General features: G+C 47.7%; 1 protein-coding gene across 4 annotated transcripts; it reads right to left on the reverse strand.

The window, feature by feature from the left end:
- Positions 1–600: 600 nt before the first annotated feature.
- Positions 601–10,230, reverse strand: CNBP (CCHC-type zinc finger nucleic acid binding protein). Of its 4 annotated transcripts, none has more exons than XM_070360532.1 (5): positions 10,070–10,230; positions 2,746–2,862; positions 2,534–2,626; positions 2,191–2,389; positions 601–1,594 (listed from the first exon to the last, which is right to left on the reverse strand). In XM_070360532.1, exons 2-5 carry the CDS (start codon positions 2,846–2,848, stop codon positions 1,477–1,479), a joined length of 513 nt encoding a protein of 170 aa, XP_070216633.1. In that variant the 5' UTR covers positions 2,849–2,862; positions 10,070–10,230; the 3' UTR covers positions 601–1,476. The 4 variants fall into 4 exon arrangements, with proteins under 4 accessions (XP_070216633.1, XP_070216634.1, XP_070216631.1 ...); XM_070360533.1 differs by having other exon boundaries at positions 2,534–2,596; positions 2,725–2,862; XM_070360530.1 differs by having other exon boundaries at positions 2,725–2,862.
- Between the last annotated feature and the right edge of the window lie 3,387 nt (positions 10,231–13,617).

Raw genomic sequence — 13,617 nt, forward strand, 5'->3', positions numbered from 1 at the left:
AGTGAGTTCGTTAAATGACTTCTAAGGTCCATGTCAACTCTAGATTAGACCCTAAGAGAAAACACAAGCAAGCCAACGTTTCAGAGCCCGGTGAATCCAGGAAAATCTAAAACGCTATGACTGTAACGGTGGGGCTTCCCGGTGGGCCAGCGCGTTAGGCCTTCCTTCCAGTGCCAGGGGCGCAGGTTCATCCCCAGCCCAGGAGCCAAGATCCCACACACCTTGAGGCCAAAAAATCATAAAACAACTTCAATATAGTAACAAATTCAATGAAGACTTTAAAGAGAGTCCACATTAAAAAAAAAAAACAAACTTTAACAAAGACCATCCATGGTGTCAGAACTGTTCCCAGTCAACGTGGAACTAAAGGCCATCATTATAATGGACGAGAAGACTTAAACTGTCTATGTCCTTGCAGAGATGACAGAGCTTCTGAAGCTTTTTCACAGCTACATTTCCTTACAGAAGACGAGACTGAGTTAGTACAAAAAGAAAACTCCAAACTGTCAGCTTCCGGTCCTCGGCTCCCCTTTAATATGGCATTTTGCACTATATACATTAATGAAAAGTTGAAACAAACAAAAAGAACTTTAGTCAAACTCCCCTTCCTCCTCCAGCTTTATTGGATAGTTTAAAATTACATTTCTATTTTCTAGGACTTCAGTTGCTTTTTCCATCTGACTTTTAAAAACTGATTACAGCAAATGAAACACAGTTGTCTAAGTGATATAGTATACAAAAATAACATCTTGATTTCTGTGAAAATGCATTTCTCTGCAATTCCTGAATAGCTCCAAATTATGCTAACTCTGAGCACAGATGTTTACTCTGGGTTTTAGGGTTAGTCTTTGAACATGTGTTCTACACCGTTGCCATCACCATCTATTTGCCCAGCATCAACGCTGCGGTGAGGCCGTTCCTGCTCAGGCTTTCATCCCGAGTGCTCGCGCACAGCCGTTAACACGCGTGTTTGTCTTTTTGTTTACTCCCACTCAGCTGTATGTTCTATGTAGGGCCTGGTACAGATGTCACTTGATGTTATTTAATAGCTACTGAGGTCAGACAATCCAAGGCAGTCATTATGCTAAAATTAAAGTTATTTATGGAAGCTCACAGACACTTCCAGGATCGGTTTTACCTCCTACATGGGAACATATTCGAGAAACCCAGAACGGGCTTCCTGGTCTGACTCAACTCTTCCCATTCATCAATCCCTATTCACCAGTGGCGCGGAAAGGGGGTTCTTTAACAAAGCATTATACATTAACACCTCTACCAAACTAAACATAAACTTTTTTTTTTGTAGTTAAATGCAGAAAGTCGATTTTTTTTCCACCCCTTTCCTCCTTTTACACGGCAAGTAAAGCTCACTGGCCTGGGAGTAGCCTCTGTCTGCCAACCTTTGGCCAGTGAAGAGGATTCAGAGAAAATAATACAACCATCAATCAGAAAAGGAGGGGCGACAAAGGAAAGCGATTAAGCTGTGGCCTCGATCGTGCATTCCCGTGCAAGGTGCCCTGACTCGCCACAGCGGTAACAGTTGACTTCACTCGTCTTGCTGCAGTTGATGGCGACGTGACCAGTTTCGCCACACCTAGGAGAGGAAATTAAGACAGCTTTCACAAGAGCGTTCAGAGAACGTCAGAGTGTACTGAGGGATCAGTTACTGCAAAACAAAAGGCAATGCTGAGTGAGGTATATACTGTGTTCCTCACACGGTGAGTCTTATTAAACCCCTCAATCAAGACCAAGGAGGAGGAACCTGACAGCAAAGCTACTCAACTGAGCAGTCCACAGCGTAAAATCAGAAATCTTGCCACAGGAGATCATCCAACATCACCACCAAACACTGGCCAATATGGTTTATCTTTACACAAATGAACCCCTAAGATTTCACAAGTATGTACGTATCAAACTTATGAAATTGCATGCTTTAACATGTACATACACTGTGTCACATTCACAAGCAGAGACGTCTGATTTCATGACAAAAGATTTGTGTATGGATTACACATACAAAACATACGCTTTGTCGTTTTCTACAAAGTCTCTGAAGGTGCCAAATTATCACAGCCTAACATTCTTTCCCACACAGGAACCCCTCGTGCGGTCAGGGCCACGTGGGGGCCGAAGCGCCCCCAGGGCCTCCCCCGGATGGCCAGTGCAGGTGCGCGCAGCCCCCGAGCTCACCTGTAGCACTTCACTTTGGTGCAGTCTTTCTGGATGTGCCCGAACTCGCCGCAGGAGTAGCACTTCTGCTCGTCGGCGTGGTCGCAGTCTCGGGCCAGGTGGCCGGGCTTGCCGCAGTTGTAGCAGCACTGCTCCCGCTCCCGCTTGGGCTCCTTGCAGTCCTTGGCGATGTGGCCGCCTCGGCCACAGTTATAGCAGGCTTCAGCAGTAGGGAAGGGCAGAGCCAGACTGTAACACCTCACAGGCAGCGCCAGGATCCACGCCGCACCCCGGGGGGAACTACCTCCAGCACGCTCCCCTCGCCCGACTCTCCAAGGCGGGAGAGGAAGGGTTAAACACTTACCATCCTCCTGAAGGTCACAGTCCTTGGCAAGGTGACCAGACTCACCACAGCGATAACAGATGTCTGGAAGAGACGAGGAGACAAACTGGAAACCTATTTTGGACAGAGACAAAGCATGCGTGGCTAATTAGCCCAGTCTTGATACTCATGAATACTGAAGTACTTTAGAATTCTTTATTCGACAAAAATACCTCTATCCGAGGTAAAACCACCTCTGCCACGGCTTCTCATTCCACGACCTCGGCCTCCACCAGTGGGGCACTCCCGGGCCCAGTGGCCAGACCGTCCGCACTTGAAGCACTCGTTGCTGCTCATGGCTGCAGTCAGATCTTCAAAACATGAGAAACGACATCATGAAGCCACTCAACAGCACTTATGGCTTTGATTCCTTGTTCAGCGTATTTCTGGATAGTTATTCTTGAGGAACAAAACCAACCAATATACTGCTTAGAAAAACAGTCAGATAACTACACACTTAGGCATTATGATTATGAAATATATTAAAAATGAAACAAAAACACTTTGCATAATTGTTACGATTATGCACATGTGTTAACCCAGTTACTAAGGGGACTTACAGGGTAAGTGTAAATGAATATCCGTCATTAGAGATAAAACTTGATGGTGGGCAACTGAAAGTCACATACTGGTTATAAACCTGGAGTGACCCCGTGGATCTGCAGCATCGATTGAGAGCAGAGCTAAAAACCCCGAGCACCAGAGCACCCCACACGGCGCCTGATGACACCGCAGCCCTGCCTGCCTGCCTGCGACTGATCGAGCACTCGAGGGCAGACATGCTCGAGAGGCGCAGCAAATGCTGGCTCGAGAGGCGCAGTTTGTTAAAAACAGTAGAGAAACACCAAAGTCAAGTCCTGGTAGCACTGGGGCCATTTCCCCCTCTTCTAGATTCTCCCATTTCCAAATTTTCTTCTGCAATTTTACATCTAAAACAAGGTTACTTGGAATTTCACAGTAGACTCCTTTATTGGGTATTGTTTCAAAATAAAAGTGAAACTCCAACTAAAGCAAATGCATTTTATACTTCTTACGTAACAACCTAAAAATAAGCAGGGGCTATTCCTAGAAAAGAATGGAAAAGAACAGAATGGAACGTTGCAGGGCCAACTCCCATTAAGCTGGCCTTTAGAAACTAGCTAAAAACAGTGTGACCTTTCCCTCCCCACATCTCCCTGTATCTAACATGCTTTGCGCTTAATTCCAGTGTCAGATGGTGCACAAAGCTTTTAACTTGACAAAGCAAAACCTAGTGACTAAAATTATGCTCGAGTTTAGTTTCAAAAGCCTCCACTGGCAAACATCCAGAAGACTCATACCTGTCCCATGCGTCTGAAATCAGAGCCGGGATAAATCTTTAGAGGACACTGTCTGCCAACTCACACACTCGCCCTGCACACTCATCCCCAACAGCGGGGGGACAGCGCGCTTGAGCAGGGCGCCCACACTGCATGCTGTCCAAAGGTACATTTCCGCTCAGAAGAAACCAGTCCTTGACGATTAAAAAGGCATTTGGCAAAATTACATCTGCTTTCCTATATGGGTGCTGGCATTTTAAGTCAAGTAGAGGGCCGGTTTCCAGAGAAAACACTAGAGATTAAAAAGTGAGCAGCACATAAAACAATCACAGGAAAAGTGCTTATGGCACTTCGTCCTCCCCTCACTCCCACTTCCATTCTGCATCTTCTCTGGTTTGCTGAGGACCGATCCGAGTACAGACGGACTTCCCAGGTGGCCCAGTGCTAACAAACCCACCTGCCAATGCACGAGACGCAAGGGACACAGGTTCACGTCCTGGGTTGGGAAGATGCCCTGGAGTGGGAAATAGCAAGCCAGCCCAGCATTCTTGCCTCAAAGCGCCATGGACAGAGGAGGCGGTGGGCTACTCTCCACAGGGTCAGAGTCAGAGCCACTGAGCACGCAGGCACACCTGAGCACTGTGACTCCTGGTCCCAAGGGTTCTTGCCTTTCACCAGGCAGGCCAGGCAATCTGACAGGCTCTGAGCATTTTATAACTTTTATTTCCATGAGATATTTATCTTTCAGAAAAAGGACAACCCAGTATTCAACATGCATTTTCAAAGCCAAAGTAAATGAGAGTTCTGGGCAATCTCCCTTTTACACTGCTGCTTTAGAAAGACCTCTTGCTTACTTCATAATGGTGAAGCATAGGGGAGACACATCATAACGAACCATCACGTTTATCAGTGGAAGAATGTTAACAGTGAAAATGTTAGGGTTGCTTCCAGCCTACAGATAATAGGTAAAAAGTTAGCTTCCTAAGAAGTGATTAACCCATGTGTGGATTTTTCATAAACTGTTTCTTCCTCTTTGGCCAAGCCAATCTCAGTGAGCTGCTTCATATTTTTACTTGAGAGCTCTTAGGTAATGACCATTAATCCACCTGACTGCCACTGTTTTAGAGGCACACTACCTACCCTAGGACACAGGCTGCTGTCCTAGGACTCACCTCACACACGAACATATTAAGTCTTTAGAGAGTTTCATGCCGTTCCTTAGGAAAACTAGAGGCAGTAAGGGAAGACAGCGCTGTGAATTAATTCCGGCTCCACGATTCCCACTGCTCTTGGCTGGGAGTCTTGCTGCACTGTCTGCCTCGGCCTCTCGCACCTGTTCACAGCGTTTTCCAACCTTCAAGGGCCAACTCAAATAAATGCCAGCTCTATAAAAGAACCTGAGCACATCACCAGCCTGGAACTCTCCTTTTTCCTGCTAAGATTCAGGGCACTGTGCCTGGTCTACTGTTTTTCTTTTTATCATACTCCTTGAGGGTACAGACCAAGGTACCCACCTCTGAATGATACCCCACACAATCGCCCTTTTAGTAGCAGTTACGTATCTCGGGATTTGAACTGCTGAGGGGGGAGGAGGGGACCAATAGTCATTTGCTGAATGAAATAAACTTGTGTTTCTTGTATAGACCCAACCCAATCCAGTAATTACTGACAAAAAAAAAAAAACACCACCTAAATTTGTGCAATCAGATGAGCTGCTGCACTATTCATTTCAAAGAATGATGCTGGGAATTCCCTGGTGGTCCAGCAGCTAGGACTCAGCACGTTCACTGCCAGGGCCCAGGTTCAATTCCCGGTCAAGAGACTAAGATCTCACAAGCAATGCAGTATGGCCAAAAAACAAAGACTAACAATGAATTTTACATCCTCATTAAGGACTGACTACAATCTAGATTCAGTATGCGTTTCAGATTGTCTGTTACAATCCCCACATGTAACTGAGAAATTTTCACCCCAGGTCACTAAGAAGTCAGTAGCCAAGCCAGGACCTCTGCTTGCCACCCAGACTCTTATTACTCCAAGAATTCAACAAGACCCCAGTAAAATTCTATGGAATGCTGCAGAACATACATATACTAATTTAAAAAGCAAATACTGTATTTTCACTGTCCCTTGGCAGTAAGAGAGCCTATTTTTCTTCTCGCTGCTACAATCACTGCTGCTACGTACCCCCATGTATTCTCACAATGTAAAAAGATTTGGGAACCACAGGGTTAACCACTTAACTACTCGCTGTGTTGCCTCAGGACACCTGACACCCCTCCTGTCCTGGTCTGTAGCCAGAATCCTTACCAGGTGCCTTGTGCTCAGCACATGCTCAACTAAACTTCTAAAGGCTGATGGCTGCTGCTCACAGTTCCTCTCCTCTCCACGCTTCCCCTGCTGAGGTTCAAGTGCAGACAGGCAGAACTCACTCTAAGGAGTTCCCCAGCAGCCTGCTGGTCAGGATGCCGGGCTTTCACTGCCAGGGCCCGGTTTTCTCTGCTCGGGGATTTAGCCTACGAGCCTAGCAACACGGCCAATCTACAAAGCAGGCTTAGAGCAGGCCTAACTCTGCTTACACTCCAGTCTCCCGGCCTATAACGCCTCCTTCTTGAGTAGCAAAAGGGTCACTTCCAAATGAGCTCCCATTTCCCCAGGAAGCAGTATATTTCCCTTCAGCCACAGCGAACTGAATTTTTATGACACAAGTCACAGTTAAGATGTGGCAGGGCCCAGGGCACGCCTGGCGCAGTCACAGTGCGACCTGAGAAGGGCCACGTGAGCTGAACTGGGAGGTCCGACTATTCCGATTCTGCATTCATCTAGGCTGTGAGGCTTCACTCCTGGAACTAGTACCGAAACACTAACAGTTACACAGAGTTGTCTTCACTAAGGTAAATCTACAGCATTTTTGATACTAACAACAAAGCCAGTAAACTGCTTTGATTAAACCTAACAGCACCTGGTCAGCACGAACAGTGAGTCCCAATGAGTAGAAGCCAGGAACAGTCCATAAACACATCTAAAAGCAGCAGCAGCCTCGGGCGTCCGTGGCTGAGGAGCACGGGTGAGGCCGCTCTCCTCACAGCCCCGCTGCTCCATCTGCGGTACCCCACTCGTCGTCCCCAAGCCCAGAGGGCCCTCTGCCCCCAGAACGCACTCACCCATCATTACGCTCCACGAAGCCAGCTCCGAGCACCAACGTGGTACCCGAACACTTCAGTGTGAAGTAAAAATAAAGGAAGCAAGTGAAACTGTGTAGTACCTGCATTCTGCCCAGAAGAATGCAGAACAGAGAACAATACTAGGAGCAGTTCTGGCTTCTTATCCTGCATTTGCTGTGTGATCTTGTTACTTACACCCATTTCTGCATATCTGTAAAGGTTTTAATTAGTAGCTAAATATCTACTATGAGTCAAGGATTAACATACATATTATCTATAATCTCTGCAACTTTGCAAGTTATGTTTCCTTGTTCCCATTTCACTGATAAGGAAACTGAGGATCTGAGACCAAGTAACTTACCCAAAGCCACACAACTAGAACGTTCGAGTCAGGATTTCAAATGTGAGCTCCAAGTCCTCTGCAGAGGCTTTTGTTAGGATTAAGTGATAAAGTTCATGAAAATGCTATCAGAAAAGTATACCAAATTAGAGAACTCAAATAGAACTGATACGTTTTTAAAAATCCACGCCCATGAAAGAATTAGCCATCTTAGATTTTAACCTCCCTCAAAGCAGAATGTAGGAGTGGCTGCTGGTGCTGCTACTGCTAAGTTGCTTCAGTTGTGTCGGACTCTGTGCAACCCCATAGACGGCAGCCCACCAGGCTCCCCCGTCCTTGGGAGTGATTCTCCAGGCAAGAATAGGAGTGGCAAAGACTGGCAAACCTGACCTCATCTGTAATTAACAAGCCACTCCAAGTGAACACCATACTGCATTTTCAGTCCCCTTTAATAGAGCCCACCCACTCACAATGTGAATGCTGGTGGCTACAATCTTTACTGAATTAGACCAGCATCTTTTTAACATGAAAATGGTGCACCCTTTGCTGGAATCTCTCAAGACCATGCCTTGACTGCAGTAGCATATGACACTGCCAGCATAGGAATTCTATTAAACCTGCCAATACAGAAAGGGTGCTCTCCACAGAGCAGGCCAGGAGGCCTTGGCACCAGTCTTTTGCTCTCCACTTACTGTCAGAAGGCTAGGAAAAGGAAAGAAGCCAACAATTTTTTAAAAAAGAAACTCATTCCTGCAGGCGCGGGAGGAGGGAAGCAGAATCTCTCTCATGGTCAAGCATTTAGATAAGAGACCAATCCCCTCAAGTAGTTAAAACTGTGGTTGTCTTGTCTTTAAGCTTTCCATGTAGATGCCACATACTTTAATTAAGATTTCAAGAAAAGTAAAAAGAATCCTCATCTATAGTACCTTAAAAAAGAGATTCTGCCTGTTCCAGATGTTCAAATCTAAGTGTCATAAATGTCCCTTAAACTGCACATTTAAAACGCCTAGTTTGTTGTCAACAGGGAAAGGACCGTGGACCTTTGGTTGCTAAGAAAAACTTAACCCAAGTTCTCTATGACATATTAGGTAACTACATAAATATATACCTTGTTGTTGTTTTTAAATTGTTACCAAGAGTTACAACTTGGAAAAAACTTTAAGTTCTTTATTCAGCCCTTGGGAATATAATAAATTATCCCTTTTATATTCCAGTACACAGAGCTCCTCCTAAACAAGAATCAGGTTCAACAAACTAAAACAGCATCAAACTATGAACGTGGCACTTCGTAGGTATTTGATTAAGCCATGACCACATGAATTTTTAAGTATTTGAAAGTAACTGCTTTGCAGAGAGGGAAAAAGTCTTAGAGGTAGGAACAACCTCTTATTCATCTCTTTAAGACCCTCAAAACCTTACATTCAACTAATAGGGGTTGAGCAAAAGAATAAAAAGTTGTTAATTTAAATTAAGGTTAACTCACTGAGGCAGAAATTAACTAGTTTATGTTTCTCTCCAAAAGTGAGTCAAACAACAATAAAAAAGGGAAAAAATCTTTTCTTAAAAACTTGTCTTTTGGGGGTACAAAATAAGGACGAAAATCAATCCTCCTGAAAAGAAAAAAGGGGGGAGGCAAGCTAATCCAGACTCTTGGCTTATTTACCTTATACTTTTCGTGGGTCCTCCTGAACAATGCCTGAAACATACTATCTGAAATCACAGATGCAAACCAAGCAAGGTTTCCTTTTCCTAGGACCCCCAGGACCAGATGCAGTCACTTCCTCTGGAAGTGTCCTGTGGCTGAGGCCATGTGGTTAACATGTGGCAACAGGCACAAGCCTTATCCATAATAAAATCAACACCCGAACCCAAATGTGGGCCATTAAACCTTTACTAAAATAGGTTTTCACGTTTGGAAAAACCAAACGGAGGCTGGTTAACTCATCTTCTCGCCTCGTTTTTAAATTGCATTCATCTACCCGGGAGATGATGCAAAGGTTACTGCCGCTGCCATGATTTTGGAAGTTTGGCCGATTCATGTGTTTTGCCGATAATGGGGTTTTTTCTAGAGGCCTGTAGAACTTAAAGTAATGCTGACTCAAGGAAAACGAACCTTATCTGCCCTTTCCCGAAGTGCAACCTAAGACCAGTAACTTAGCACGTCCATGACGATAAAAATCCAAGAATCCTGAAGCTGCTGTGGAGCACCGAGACCGAGACCCGGAGCCGCACGGGCTTTCCAGCGGGGCGTCCCCCGCCCTGAGCGGACAGCTCCTCCAAGGCCCCCTCCTGGCCCGAAGAGCCCTTTGGCACGTGGCCCGCGAGGCCCGGCCCCGGCCCCCCGCCGCCCCGCGCCCTCCCCACACGGCCCCCTCCCCGCACCTTCCCGCCAAGCTACCCCCGCCCCGCGGCCCGGAGCCCCCGCCTCAGTCCCAAGGACGCGCGGCCTCGTACGCCGCGGGGCTGCGGCCCGGGCGCGGCCGGGTCCCGGAGGCCCCAGCGAGGCGGCCCCGCGTCCGGGGCGGCGGGCAGAGCGCGGGGGCAGCCGGCCGTGGAGCGCAGGCCGGGCCCGGGCCGCGGCGGCCTTCTTCCCGCCTGACGCAGCAGCGGAGCAGGCCGGAGCGCGGCCGCCATCGCCGCCGCCCGGGCCCGGCCCTCCGCCCGCGGCCCCCCCCCACTCCCCGCGCCGCGGTCCCCGGCCCGCTCGCGGCCTCACCTTCCGCGTCGCAGGGGCCCGCAGCCGCCGAGACTCAAGCGCAGACCGGGAGGGCAGCTCGTGAAGCGGCGGCTGTTTATTTTCAGGGACCCTGCCTGCGCCACACGCGGGTCTGCACACGGCCCCGCACACGCCGCTGCGCACGGCTCGCCGCCGCCCCGCCCACGCGGCCAATCAGCGTGCGGCGCTCGGCCGTCCAATCAGGGCCGCCCGCGAGGCGGGCCGCCGCGCCCGACGCGGCGCTGGGGGCGGGGCTCTCCCCGCCGCGCGCGGCCCTTCCCGCCGGGCCTTGCGCGCGGCCTTCCCGCCTCGAGGCCGGGCCCGGCCCTGTGAGGGCGGTCGGAGTTCCGGCTCGACGACCCTCCTGGCGGCGGTGGCGGCGGCGGCCAGGGGCTCCGGGAGCGGCTTTCTGTGCTCGTGGGGTCCGGAGGCCTCCTCCCGGGGGCGGGCTCAGCGCCGCCGGAGCCGGGCCCCGCTTCCGGGGCCTCGGCTAGGGGGAGCCGGGCTGCCGGTCCCGCCTCACAGCCCCTCCGGGATAAACGTCCCGCCCCGGGGAGCGGGTGCGAGGGAGGCACCGCCGCCCCAACACCCCTTGTCATCCGGGGAGCACGTGACGGCCCCTGCGGCCGGAGGGCCACTGGGCCCGGGGTGTCACCGTCCCTGCAGGCCTTCAGGTTTTCTCCAAGAGACACTGTTAATGTAGCGCAGACACGCTGTCACGGTGAAATCAAGTGAAACTGTTCTATGTAAACTAAGCAGCTACAGACCTTGGTGTCTCATTTTGGAAAGGCTTTCATTAAAAACATGAGGAGAAAAATCTGGAAGAGTTCCCAGTCTCTTGAAGCCTGAAAAGGCCCTAAAATGACCACAGCCTGAGGTCTGGAGGTCTGCCTGCGGCCCGGGTTGGCCGTTACAGCCGGGAGTGTACTTTTCATTCTTTTAATGACTGTCTTTGGAAAGTGAGCGCTTGTGTCTATTCAGATGTTAAATTGGGGTGACCAGTCCTTGTTTGCAAGATAGTTCCATCCGCAGGTGACGATAGACTTGAGCTATTCATTTGCCCCCAGTTGCGCCTCATTGAATCCTAGCATCACGGCTCTAAGGCTTCTTACAGCACGTGGTGAGGAGGTAGAGCAACAGTGTGGTGAAGAGCTCGGGTGTTGAGAGGCTTAAACCTGGTTCCAACCGATCACTGCAAAGCACTTAGCAGAGCTGGGAGCAATTATTGGAGTGGATGGACTACTTTAAGGATCCACGATTTTAACTTGTGTTAATCAAGACAAAGTTAAAATATTTTAAAATTCACTGAAAATGTCCAATGTCTAGTAACGATTGAACTGCCTAGCACTTTCTGCCTGAGTTACCCATAATGCAATGGTGCTTTGTGCTTACATAGTTTTATTACCAAGCAGCTTGCACAGCTTCGTAGTCTCCCCTCCCTAATTGATTACTCTTTATAATATCTTGAGGTAAGCTGTAGTGTGGAAACCTAGTGACACGTGGCTAGTGATTTCCTAAGGCCTAACAGTGAGTCAGCGTAACACAGGAGGCTTGTGTAGGAAGTCCAGCCTGGGTGCCTCCATGCCACACTAGGAGATGAGTTAAAATTGTCACAGGAACCAGAAATTAGTATTTTCTGACTCGATTTTGGTTTACCATTCCAACCAAAGTGCTGCATAAAATATTCATTACACAAGGACTGAATGTTCCTATTTTTTTTTTTTAAAGGTGGGTGTGAAATAAAAATACTGGACATAATGTTCTTCTACACATTTTAGAAGACTTGAGGAGAGGAGACATCACGTGGCCTTTGCTCTTTGGCTCTGGGAGGAGCAGCTAATGGCTCTTTTCTACCTGGCATCCAGCTTTCTGTAATGATTTTTAATACAGCCAGTCTGATCATAAGTCATTCTGACTGTTGCCGAGAAGGTCTGGGATGAAGTGAGTATTGCATGGATATGCCCCTGGGTACAGCTGTTCATTAGTGATGTTTGAAAACAAAGGAAAGAAAAGGCTACCCCACTTAAAAGATAAACTGCCACCTGTACTTGAAGAGTTTTCTGTATTTCCCTTCCCTGGAAATCTGCTTTATCCCCTCCTGCCCTCCCATGTCCAGTCTTCCCCAAGGTATTGTGCTCATCTCTGCAGGGGTTACACAGGTCAGTTAAGACAGACCGTGCCCTTGAAGATCTTGCAGGATGACAAGGGCCAAAAGAAAGTATTAAGTGTCCTCAGAGAGGACCAGCTAAGATGCTGTGATTCAGCATGATTCAGGGTTCCTTCAAACGAATGCCAGTAGAGCAGCAATAACTGCCAACTGCTCATTTCCGCCTAAAATGCCCAACTGCCCCGAGCACAAGCCCTAGATCCTGTGGTTAAATGGAGATGATACTGTGTCTGTCCTGCTAAACCCTTCCACGTCTTGTTTCCCTGCCAACAGGGAAACGGTCTTTGACTTTACTTGAAGTATGCAGCTAAGGTTGAGGAGAATGAATTGTTCCACCTCTCAGCTTTTGATCCTGAAATAGGAGTTAGTTATACAGTACTAATCATACCTAATAGTTAACATAGAGAGTTCTATAACGTGTGGATGCTTGCTAAGTCACTTCACTCATGTCCAGACTCTTTGCGACCCTATGGACTGTGGCCCACCAGACTCCTCTATCCATGGAATTCTCCAGGCAAGAATACTGGAGTGGGGTTGCCATGCCTTCCTCAAGGGGATCTTCCCAACCCAGGTATCAAACACATGTCTCTTATGTCTCCTACATTGGCAGGCAGGTAATTTATCACTCATGCCCCTTGAGAAGCCCCTGTTATAGCAACAGTGCCTGGCATAAAGTAATTCCTTATAAAGTATTATTAATCAGTATTGTTATTATCATTATTTATTGATTACTTACTCTATGCCAGGCATTGTTTATAACCTCTATAATTTTTCACAAAACCCCCTGGAGATAAGTACTTTTATTATCCCTATGGGGAAATTAGTCCAGAGAATATAATCTGAGCAAGGGCACAGAGCAAATAAATAACTGGGCTGCCTCCAAACAGAGGCAGCCGGAGTGCTTCACACAAAGCTCCTGGCCTCCACAGTTACTGAGACCTAATCCTACAATTTCCCATAGACTTCTTAAAGTGACAGAGCAGGGAAGGACAGCTGATGACAAGGAAAATACGAAATGCTGACTAATAGTTTAGTGAGCTTTCCATTGGTTGGCTTCCTCCTCTGTGACCTTAGCAACGACACGATCTCTACTTCTGCAAAGTAACTGGTAAAAGAAAAACTTTATTTGCAAATAAGTTTTAAAAGTTTCAAAATAAAACCTCCATTGTTTTTTTTTTCTTCCTAAAAGAAAAGTAGATGCAGTCACTTAAAGTAATTTCATATCAATAAAGGACAGAAATGGTATGGACCTAACAGAAGCAGAAGACATTAAGAAGAGGTGGCAAAAATACACAGAAGAACTATACATAAAATATATCAATGACTCAGATAACCTCGATGGTGTGATCACTCACCTAGAACCAGACATCTTAGAGTCTGA

This window comes from Bos mutus, chromosome 22 (assembly GCF_027580195.1).
Source record: "Bos mutus isolate GX-2022 chromosome 22, NWIPB_WYAK_1.1, whole genome shotgun sequence".
NCBI lineage: Eukaryota > Metazoa > Chordata > Mammalia > Artiodactyla > Bovidae > Bos > Bos mutus.